This window comes from Elephantulus edwardii, unplaced genomic scaffold (assembly GCF_000299155.1).
Source record: "Elephantulus edwardii isolate Elephantulus edwardi_28Jun2011 unplaced genomic scaffold, EleEdw1.0 scaffold00003, whole genome shotgun sequence".
Classification (NCBI taxonomy): Eukaryota; Metazoa; Chordata; class Mammalia; order Macroscelidea; family Macroscelididae; genus Elephantulus; species Elephantulus edwardii.
This window is the reverse complement of record NW_006399753.1, coordinates 41,537,033-41,549,165: the sequence shown is the minus strand read 5'-3', so window position 1 is coordinate 41,549,165 and position 12,133 is coordinate 41,537,033. Positions and strand designations below refer to the sequence as shown.

The 12,133-nt window shown below is 36.5% G+C and overlaps 1 protein-coding gene across 1 annotated transcript in view; it reads right to left on the bottom strand.

Moving 5' to 3' along the window:
• BIVM (basic, immunoglobulin-like variable motif containing) overlaps positions 1 to 12,133 on the bottom strand; it is a 30,327-nt gene that overhangs the window by 860 nt on the left and 17,334 nt on the right. Inside the window, exons 4-8 of the mRNA XM_006879400.1 lie at positions 11,644 to 11,748; positions 11,336 to 11,430; positions 4,653 to 4,785; positions 2,813 to 2,899; positions 212 to 308 (exon numbers count right to left, since the gene is read on the bottom strand). Coding sequence (XP_006879462.1) covers positions 212 to 308; positions 2,813 to 2,899; positions 4,653 to 4,785; positions 11,336 to 11,430; positions 11,644 to 11,748 — 517 coding nt within the window. The remainder of the gene's footprint in view (positions 1 to 211; positions 309 to 2,812; positions 2,900 to 4,652; positions 4,786 to 11,335; positions 11,431 to 11,643; positions 11,749 to 12,133) is intronic.

Genomic DNA, 12,133 nt, shown 5'->3' with positions numbered 1-12,133 from the left:
AAGACTAGTTTTTAGCCCATCATTCTAATACCTGGTAGCAATTCCTTATGAGCCCAGGCTATATTCCTTGCCTGGAGTTTCAAGGATAAAACCTCTGGCCTTTTCTTTTTAAATCTCTCTTTAATATGGTCTGAACTAGGGTTTGTGCTATTTACCTAAAGAACACTGAGAAAAATACAGTAAAAAAGTCCAGACACAATGGTGTTCTTACCTTCTTTGTTTTTCGGTACTGTAGGCCCCTCTCCAAGTGTCGGATATCTAGATATTCTGGATTTTGAGTATTTAGATCAGTAACAATATCTGACCATCTATAGTGAAGAAAGAGAACAAAGTGCAATTTTAAGACTAAAATGTAACTCTAATGAAATTTTTCACAAGACTAAATTGCTACATTGACTGCAACAACAGGAGTAAGGACAGCAGAGATTGCAGGTTAGGGCAGAATCAGGCAAGAGTTTGATCTGCTGTACACAGGGCTGCTCTGACTAGGCGTCTACTCCATGGCACTTAACAAGCCACTACAATTAGCTATCTAGCTAGCTATCTAGCTATCTGTCTATCTATCTATTTATTTTTACTCTGGTTTGTTATCGAACAAAATCTTGTTTTTATGAAAAATCTGGTGTGGTTTTTTTTTCTCAACTACTGCCAATGTTTGCAGTTTTAAAATGGCAGGTTTTCCTATGAAAAAGATTGTGAAAGGACTGATTTTGTCAAGGATTTGGTCTTACTTGGATCCACAAAAAACACCCTTGGTGCCAGTAGTCAAAAAATCAAAAGACATGTTCCACTGAAAGAAACCTGTTGTCAAGGACCTCTCCAAAGTGCTAAAGAGCAACAATGCCAGTTCAAAGGCTAAAGTGTGACTGATCTAAGCCACATTTTATCAAATATTTTCTATGGACCTGAAAGGTGGACAATGAGTAAAGATGACAGAGGATTTATTGATGCCTTTGAACTGTGGGGCTGGAGAAGGGCACTGAGTATCTTATGGAATGGCAAAAGAACAAATATGTGTATCTCAGAAAACAGGCAACCAGGATGCTCCTTAGAGGCAAGGATGGTGAAACTGAAGTCTCATACACTTTGGGGCTACTGTCAGGCAGAGCAAGTCCTTGTAAAAGGGCATTATACTGGAAAAGGTGGAGGGTCAGAAAAAGAGGGAGACTCTGAAAAGACAGATTGGCATAGTGAGTGTAACAATGGGCTCAAGAGTATCAGAGATGGGGAGGATGGCATAGGGTGGGGCATGGCTCAGATCTGATGTTCACAGGCTCACTATGAGTTGTCAACTCAGCGGCACTAACAATATCAGAGGATATCCTACAGATTACATTAAAAACATTACATATTTCTTTTTTATTCTTTCTAAAACTTAGCAAATAAATATTTTCAGACATGATGAGTATGTAGAAAATTCAGGGAATGACAAAATAGTCACTATGACTAATGTTTGAATTTGGTAAAGATGTAAGATTTGAGGTCAATGTTAAAAACATGAACTGCAGCTTTGTGTACTACCAGGAAATATTTTTGTCCAACTCAATTTACAATAGCATCAAAAAACATAAATACTGAGGAAAAATTTTTAACAAAAAAAATCCAAAACTTATCCGTAAAGTATTTTTAACAAATTAAAGGTGAGGATATATGGAGATATATGCCACATAAATAGAACTGTTGTAGCTGTTATAGTGTGGTGCAGATTAGGAAGAGACCCATAGCTGACTCTGGTGGGTTTTCAGAAGCAGTTAATCACATGGGAGAAGACTGCCCATCCTCCTCCCACGGGGCAGCTGGTGGCCTCAATCCTGTGCCTTTGGATTTACAGGGCAGCTTATTGCCATTAGCCACCAGAGTTCCAAATAAACAAAAGCATCTACCACAGAGACCTAACAGAGATCTAACTTAATATTATTATCATTTAACAACTTCCATCTTCTCTCCATCTATCATGACGTTGCCTATTGGTCTAGTGGGAGGGTTTTCTTAGGGTTTTGTTTTCATAATGATGACCATGTAATCCATATTGAAGGTTTCAATCTTTGATCTTTTTCAATAGTCTTTGATCTTATTCAGATTTTCTTTACTTTCAGCAAAGTAATGGTGTGTCCTCTGCATAGCGCAGGCTGTTGATTAGTCATCCTCATATTTTGATGCCACGTTCTTCTTCATGTTGTCCAGTTCCTTGAATTCTCTGTTCAGCACACAGATTTAAGAGGTATAGCAAAAGGATGCAAAACTGATGCACACCTGATTTTAAACCTGCAGTACTCCTTTATTCTGTTCACACAACAGCTTCTTGGTCGATGCAGAGGTTTCACACGAGTATAATAAAGTTCTGGGGTTCTCATTCTTCACAATGTCAGCCATTATTTATTACAATCAACACAGTCAAATGCCTTTGCATAGTCAATAAAGCAACCACAAGTAAACATTTCTGTAGTATTATCTGTCTTCAGCCAGATCCATCTGGCATCAGCAATGACAGCCTTCATGTCACAGCCTCTTCTGAATCCAGTTTCAATTTCTGGCAGTTCCTTGATAATGGACTTTTCCAGGCATTTTTTAAAATAATCTTGTGCAAGATTTCCTTTGCATGTGCTATGCAGAAATTACCTGATAATGTCTGCACTTTGTTAGATCACCCTTTTTGGGAATGGGAACAAATATGGATCTCTTCTAGTCAGTGGCCAAAAAGTCAAGAAACTTTATCATTATAATAAAAACTCAACTATTTAATTAAAATCTGTACATTTATCTGTAAGTCATACCTCAACTAAAGAAACACAAAACAAAACCGTTTACATACTTTTTACAGTGAATAGCAGGATGTTTTCTACTTGATTCTCCAATTAAGATCCAATACTCTACTTCTTGTGATGAGAGGGGACCCCTGCTAAACATAAAATACATCCACAGTATACTTAGTAAAGGTCATTTACTCCCTTGAGTATATTGCTTCAATTATATTTTAATATAATTTATTAAAAAATGGCATTCTTTAAGCTAGCATAGGTATTAAAGTTTAGGCCTGAGCCAACCTTTAAAGGTTAGTAAAGAGAAAGCCTAAATTATACATAGGTCTTAGTTTCCTATAACAAAATCTAAGGCTAGTATACTCAGATACTTGGAAGGGAAAAAACTCCTATCACAATACTAGCATTCCTCACCTACTCATCTACTTTCAATGTGCATTTGAAATTTCAAATGGGATCCCCCAAAAGAAAATATTAAAGTGGTGATTCCCCTGTGCAATTCTAAAAAAAAAATAATAATCAAACAAACCAAAAAAATAAACCAATGCCAGATGCTATCTTTGAAAATCCTAATGCAAGTAGGTCTTGGGTAGAGACCACAGATTTACATATTTTTTAAAAGCCTATCTGATGATTCTCAGGAATGGCATATATGAGAAATTCTCTAGAAAATATAAAATATCTAAGAGTAAAATCCCATTTTATATTTGATACAAAATAACTGAGTGACTAGGGTAACAGGGGTAGGTTTGTCAGAGACAATAAGATTGGCACAGGATAGAGCAGCGTTTAGGACTATTATACACAGACAGGATCGATATGAGTTGCAGGCAACTCGACAGCATATAACAACAACAACATCTAAAGGTAAACTTGCAGGATAAAACTGTAGGAGTAATACAGTATGCCACACTAAAAACTTCACTTCAAAAGAGATGAGTAGTGGATATCAGACCTTGGAGAAATTAAATGGCTGCATTCCTCCTCTTGGGGTTGTCCCAAAGACAAAAGAACAAAAGTAATGAGTCTTAGTCTTTACTCAACAAAAATACAATGTGTGGCTTCGAAGTTGTTCCAAGACACTACTGCCTGTTTCAGGATCTCATCCACTCAAAGGCCACAAGGACCCAACCTCAAAGAACCCATCTTAACTCTAGATGACCAAGCTATGCTTTCTCAACCTGACCACTGGACCTCCCCTAAGAGATTAGTCACTGAAAGGGCACGGCTGCCATGATTCCAGATGTGAATACACCAGAAACTCAGCTGAGCAGGGATATCATGACCATCCATCTGTACTCATTGCTTCTGCTGACACTCTTCTCAATGAGGGTATCACCTTAGCACAATACAAAGAAAATTTCCCAAGGTGTGTGAAAAGTATTACACTTAGTCACGCTCTCTTACCTGGAAGACTGTCTCTTTAAAAAAAAGTTACAAATGTAATTATAAACATAAATATTTTATATAATATAAACTCTAGACTAACAAAAGAAAAAACGCAAATAACCACAGGATTAAAAAAACTCCTAGGATTAAAAATGAAAATTCACTCTTGAGCTTCCTTATAGCCAGAACAAAAGAAAACCTTGACAAATCCTGTTTTGCACTATGAAAAAGGAAGATGCTTTTTAATTTACTCACATTTTCCACTTGATGAGTGCACAGACAGGATATAAAGTTTTTTGCAAATATTTTATGATAAAGGGCTAAGTATCAAACTGTACAAATGTAAGCTAAAATGTTTCAAAAATGTAGGATTTCAGCAGTCTAACTTGATGTATAAGAAGCAAAACCATCAATTCTCCCAATTATATGAGACTTTATTTCTTAAATGCTTTCAAGAACATTTTTTCCACATGAAATGTCTATACAAAATATTTAAAAGTTTACCTGAATGCTTTATTAGCTTTAACAGGGGTTGCCTCAAAGCCAATGGGACAAAAATAATGATTTTGGCAATGATAGATATAAGCCAGTGATTCATCTTTCAATCCATGAGTTAACTTTGCCAAGGCCCCTGAAGCTAAAAAACAAAAATGAACAAAGTTTGAGGGACATAAAGTATTATCTATACTTAACACAAAGGACTAGTAAAGGATTTAAAGACAGAAAAGATAGCACTGTAATACACTGGGATTACCCATGAGAGGAAAACCTGGATGATATGGATTGGCACAGTGACTAGGATAATAGAGGCAGGCATGTCAGAGACAGTGAGACTGGCTCAGGATAGGTCAGGGTTCAGAGATACTATGCATAGGGTCTCTATGAGTTGCAGACAACTTGACAGCATATAACAACAACTGAGCCAATTCAGATGCACAGCAAACCTACAGGACAGAGTAGGGCCATCAAATTGCACTGGGAAAATCTGTTGTCAGGGATTACTTCAGAGTAATGAAAAGCAACAATGTCAGTCTAGAGACTAAGGTACGCCTAATCCAGGCCATGGTCTTCACAATTACTTGCTATGCATCAAAGAGCTGAACAATGACTAAAGATGATAGAAGAATCAATCAATGCCTTTGAGTTGTAGTGATGGAGAAGGGTCTGGAAGGGTAGAGGGATGACACAAGAGAGGAAGACCTTGGATGAGATGGATTGATACAGTAACTGGGAAAATGGGGTTAGGTGTGTTGGAATCAGTGAGTCTGGGTCTGGAAAGGTCAGGCTCTACTATGGTCGCTATGGGTTGCAGGAGATTTGACAACACATAATAACAAGAAATAAGAAAAACGAGAAGCTATTGAAAAGTACAAAAAACCCTTGATATTACATTTAACTTTTTAAATGGAAATTCAGGTATGCTTAATAGCAAACTAAATAATTGATGTATTTTCTTGTTTACCAAGATCTTCAAATAATATACATACTTGTCTATAAAATGTAATTATTATATAAAAACTAGCATTCATTCTCTGGCTATAAATAGCTATCACTACAGTTGGTTAGTAAGAACCTCAAAATGAACATATTTGTTTAAATACATATACTACTACACCAAGATGTCTTTATAAAATATATTTTTAAAGCAGAAATTTTTTAAATTAAATGATAGTCTTTTCTTTTCAGAATACACTTATCATTTTGTACAATCTCTGTATTGTATACACCTCTATCTGAAGGCAATAAATATAAATCCTAAATAATAAACAAGTTCCCAAAAGGTAAACTTTCTTTACTAATTCATACTTAAACTTTCTACAAAAGTTCTACAGATTAGAAGAGCATCACACACTATATTTAGACAAGAATTTCTCTAAGGAGATACACTGGTAGTAGCCTCTTCTTATATATTTCTCATAACTATATTTTTGGTAATTTCAAAGTATTACTATGAGAAAAACAGATTTTTGTCAGTATTTAGTCCCTAAAGCCATTAACTGAGGTTTCATTAAACTGTATATACTGGGGGAAATGAAATTATTCATTAACAACTAGCCCACTAAAACTGGGAATTCTAAAAATACATGAAGTAGAAAGAAGCTTACAAGCCAGTTATAATAACTGGTTTTCTGGACAATGAAGTAGCTGAAGACCAGAGAAAATAGCATGCTTAAAAGATGTAGCAGTGACAAGTCTTATATAAGCCCACCACACATGCCCTGACACACTGGGTAAGTTCCTTCCTCAAGGCTTCAACTGCACCTTTCCCACAGACTTTCACTTCACAACCTATCACCACAGCATTACTCCACTGCAAAACCTTTTCAACTAAAACCTCTATTCCATTAAGACAAATGATGAGTAAGTCTTCCAGAAATTTTTTTGTTTAACTGCCAAGTTAACTTAAAATCTACCACCCAAGTGCAAACCTAAATGAAGATGCTAAGAATAAAAATATGAGTCAATATTTTTTTCCTAAATGAATTCAGTTGTTAATAGGTTCCAAGAGCAGGAACAAAAATATTATATGGATTTAAGCATCTTACAAATTTGATAATTACTAAAAGATGCTTATTTAAATAATTAGCCTAGGAAAATTCTTGAAATCTTTATAACTGTAAAAATACGAAATAAAAATGTTTCTCAAATAACTTCAGCTTTTAATAAAAGAACTCATTATATTTCAATAAAAATCTTCACGGCTTTCACACTTTCCTTCTAATGCGTAGGGCATTGAGCTACTAAGACAAAGGCTGCACCTCTCTGGTGGTTCGAAAACCAGTGGCTCCATGGGAGAAAGATGAGCAGTGTCCCCTCCCACCCCTCCCATACAAGTTACAGCTTTGGAAAATCAGTGGAAGGTCAGCTGTTATTCAGTTTCAACTCGAGACAATGAGTTAAGTCAAACATAACAAAGCAGTTGACTTTCTAATTTTGACTACAAATAATAATTACTATTGGTCCTGGAATACATCCAAATTTCAGAGGTCAATGAGATAAGTGTGCTCCCTCCTCTTAAATGTCTGTATCTGCTGCAAATACTCTTCATATCCTGGTTTTCTAGGTAGGAAGGAGCTTTTTCCTTCTATAGGGTAACAATTATGGGCTTAACAGAGTTAGCTGATACTGAAAGATGTCTTGTTATCCTAACTTCAAGACAGAGAACAACCTGAGTAATTTCGATTAGGGACTGGCAAACTTTAGAAAAACCATTTTTTTAAAAAATTTTAATTTTCTTATTATTATTTGTGTCTGTAGCCTCAAATCAGATCTGACTGGTACAGGAGGAGATTGTTCCTCCTTTTCCAGCAGAGCATCTGGTGGATTTGAACCGCGTACCTTAGGGATTGCAGTGCAGCTTCTCTCCAGTAGGCCACCAGAGCTCGCTTGGGACTGGCAAACTTTAAAGGACCGATAATGAATATTTTTGGCTTATGGGTAACAAGCATGACTCCCACTACTCAACTGTGCCTTTGCAGCATAAAAATAACTAGGCAATATGTAACTTAATGGGTATGGATGTGCTCCAATAAAATTTTCTTTTAAAAAGGAGGCTGGTCAATGTGCCAAACTCTAATTTAAATCCATAATCTTCAATCTTTGCTTTTAAAAAAAACAAACAAACATGTAACTCTTTCGGCAATGACACGTATGTATAAGGCAGGCTGCTCCATAAAAACAAGCAAAGCAGAGGTAATGCGGTAAAATAGAGAATGGATGAGTTTAGCTCTCACTCTGATCAGCCCAGGCGAACATTCAGAGAATTCCTAGGGATTAAGTGAGCACAATTCAAACAAATACCTGAATTTACACACTGAGTGTGGAATAAGTACAAGAGTATATGGTTAGGGTGCATTCAGAAAGCAAAGCCTTGATAAAAAGTTTATATACCACCTCCATAGGAAAATGCCAAAAGTAGTTCTCACACTGTACCAGAAGGGCTTGATAAGAGAATAGATACTAGCACTCATCCCTGAAGTGTATGATCCAAGAAGTCTTGAGTAGAAAATCAGGAATTTGCATTTCTAACAAGTTATAAGATGATAATGGTCCAGGAAACACATTTAAGAGCTACTGGCTTGCTGAGAGGAAAATTTAATTTAACTCAGTGATTTCTGAGCACCTACTAATGATACAGGCTACTACAAACAAAAGATACCTTCTTTGAACTTGTTCCATAAAGAACTTTAATATAAAGTAGGCCAAGGCAATGCCATAGTAGAGGTACAGAAGTGAAAGGGAAAAGAGCATATCTGATTTAAGGAATCAAGATAGAACTCAAAGAAGGGTTTCAACACTCCAGACAGAGGAAAGAATACAAGAAGAAAACAAAACCACTGAATGGGAGGGTTCATACTCAGGGAATAATCAGGTAATACCATGTGTCCAACAGAAGAGAGAGAAGATTGTATAGAAAAGCCTACTGTTAGGCATCCCCAGAATATCAGGACAATGTCAGAAAAGGGTCACTCTCTAAAATGGAAGACATTATTTAATATAGTAAGGCATATATTATTTTTAAGAAGACTGGATCATGCTATGCGAAACCAATACTTAGAACAAGAGGCAGTTGTCAGAACAGAGCAAGGAAACACTGCATGGTTCAAAATTGGGAAGGGTGTATGCCAGGGATGTGTCCTATCTCTATATCTTTTCAACCTGTATGCAGAACAGATTATCCGGGAGGCTGGGCTCCATGAGAAGTGTGGCATAAGGATTGGTGGAAGATCCATCAACAATCTGCTATATGCAGATGACATAATTCTGCTTGCTGAAACTGAGGAGGACCTGAAGCGCTTGTTGCAGAGGGTCAAGGACTGCAGCCTACAATATGGATTGAGGCTCAATGTCAAGAGGACAAAGATTCTTACCACTGGGCCAATTGGCAGCATCAGGATGGATGGTGAAGAGATTGAGATTGTTCACAGCTTTAGTTTGCTTGGCTTCACAGTCAACACTCTTGGCACCAGCAGCCAGGAAATTAAAAGACATACTGCGATGGGAAAGTCTTCTTAAGAGGAGTGGTGTCACTTTGGAGACTAAGGTCCGCCTAATCCAGGCCATGGTCTTTGCAATCACTTGCTATGCATCAGAGAGCTAGACAATGACTAGTGAGGACAGAAGGAGAATTGATGCCTTTGAGCTGTGGTGCTGGAGAAGAGTATTGAGGGTACCATGGACTGCTAAGAAAACAAACAGGTTCATCCTGGAGAGGATAAACCAGGCTGCTCCTTGGAGGCAAGGATTCTGAGGATTCGTCTGACATACTCTGGACATGTTGCAAGAAGGGACCGGTCCTTGGAGAAGGACAACATACTTGGGAGGGTGGAGGGACAGTGGAGGAAGGGAAGACCCTCTATGAGGTGGATTGATTCAGTAACTGGGGTAATGGGGGTGGGTGTGTCAGAGACAGTGAGACTGGCACAGGAAAGAGCAGGGTTTAGGGCTGCTGTACACAGGGTCGCTATGAGTCGCAAGCAACTTGACGGCACATAACAACAACAACAACAACATTCTGAAATAGACACGAGTCAAGATAAGTATTCCTATTTTTATAGTAGTGTTATTCACAATAGCAGGAAAATGGAAACAGCCCAAATGTCCATCAGCAAACAAATGCACTGAGAAATTGTGGTACATTCACACAATGGAACACTATGCACCACTAAGAATCAATTTTGTAAAATACTATATAACTTAGGACAGTCTAGAGAGCATTATGCTGAGCAAACTAACTCAATCTCAAGGCCACATACTGCGTAAGATCAGTATTGTAAAAAAAGAAGGATAACTAGCTAGATGTGTATAAATGTTTAAAAACAGGAAGGAGAAAAGAACAATGGGGCAGAAAAAGGAGAAGGGTAAAAATCACTAGGATAGCAGAGTTTAGTAGGCAAATGAGAAGTATTGGTGAAGACATGGAGAAAGATTCAATGGAGACCGAAGAGATGGGGTAATAATAGGCATATATCAGTAGCCTAGTGGTTAAGGAGTTGCATTGGCAACCCAAAGGCACACAGTTCAAATCCACCAACAGTGCTATGGGAGAAAGATGGACTAACCGTCTCTGAAAACCTGCTGGACGGCCAGCTATGTGTTGTTTTTAATTCCACAGTATACACCAACAACAATAGTGATTAATTATATAAAATACAATGGTATGAATGACTGTATGAAACACAATGTAAATGAAAGACAATAAAAGACAATGAACATGAAGGAAACAGCATAAATTATTGTATACAAACCAATATAAAAAACATCTGAAGAAAAAGTGAGTAACAGAAACTGTCCCTTCATGTTGAAAGGATTAAAGACACATTATATAAATTTAAAATTTCATTTTTAAAATTTAAAATATTTATGAATAAAAAATGTTAAAAATTGGGGTTTTAATTTCAAAGAATAAAAATGTAAATAAAAAACCAAAAATACTAAGTATAGAGCAGAAATATAAATTCTAAGTCTGCATAAGACAACAGAGATCAATTCCACTCTATCCTCAATCCTTAACTTCAGTAAACATATACTATCTCTGAAAAAGTTTTCTTACATGTAAAAATCAATAGATTTTTGTGTCAATTTTAAAATACAGCCTAAGTAATGAGATTATTAAACTGGCACCTAAAACAAAATCCTTAACATCAACTCTATTGATTTTTGTTATAAATAAAATGACTCTGTCCATTTTATAGTCTCATCCTGTTTCTATGTATTATTATGCAGGATTAACTGCTTCTGAAAATCTGCTGGAGGGTCAGTCAGCTATGGGCTAGTTCCTACTCGATGGTACACAACAAAAACAGCAGCAAATATTTGAGAATCCTTCCATCTCCTTTCAGGAAATTCCATGTTGATTCCTGAAAGTGTCTCTCGGTCTTCCTCACACAATATGCATACACACACAGAGCATAGACCCAACCATGACTGTTCGCATTTACAACATGCCTTTAAGTTCAAAAAGATGAAAAGAGGCAAAACTGATAAACATAGAAAAGAAGCCTAGATGACAGATTGTCCCCTTTGAAAAACAGATTTAATAGTAATGGTCTAGATTTAAGTTTAACCTAGTATCCCTTGAGTAAGGGCAGCTAATCTTTGAGATGGATCCTGAAGCATTTATGTTTATTTGTAAAGAGGAGTGGATTGGTTTATGTGTGTATAAAATCTACCATATGTTTACATACCAGTTTCTCCAGCAGTTTTATTCTTCCCATGAGGTTTATATAGGACGTAAGAACATCCTTTCACATGGAAGTGGTCATTAATTTGCCGAAACCATCTGAAAATTACAAGAAGATTTTCTCAAAGCCAACAGATTTATAAGACAGAATTAATGAAATTCTGGAGATATTCAGGCATAGTGCAAGGTTGGCATATAGTCAATGATGGAGTTCAGTAGCCAGACACATGGCTTATTCTGGAACATATCTATAGAATACTACTTCATTATTAACTTAGAAATAGGTATTACCTCTCAGTGGGAGCTTCATACCTCATAAGAGTTGTATTTCCAGTGAATGGGCCAAACCTAATATCTTCAAATGGGGGTTGAAAGCCCAAAATATGTAAAGCTTCTTCTTGGGTGATAGGTGTAAGACTACAAAAGAAATACTGCCTTTCATTTTACAGTTCCAATCATATGCAACTTCAATGTCTGTCTCGTTTACAATTTGTTAATATTTTACATTTTTATTTTACCAAAAATAATATATACATAAATTTCAGGCTACAAGTTGAGTAATAAATTACAGTAGTTTTCCTCTTAAGTTTTAAAAATTTGTTCTTACAACTTCTACATATTGTATAACAATACCAACATCCATCAATAGCATGAGCTATTCATAAATTTGAATGGATAAACCAGTGCAAATTAGTGATTGAAACATAGCATGAGAGACACTGTGCATTTGAATCAAGCCTGATTTTTATGCTGCTGCTTTTCCTCTATTAGCTATTTTGCTAAGAGAAACTCTAGTCTGGGC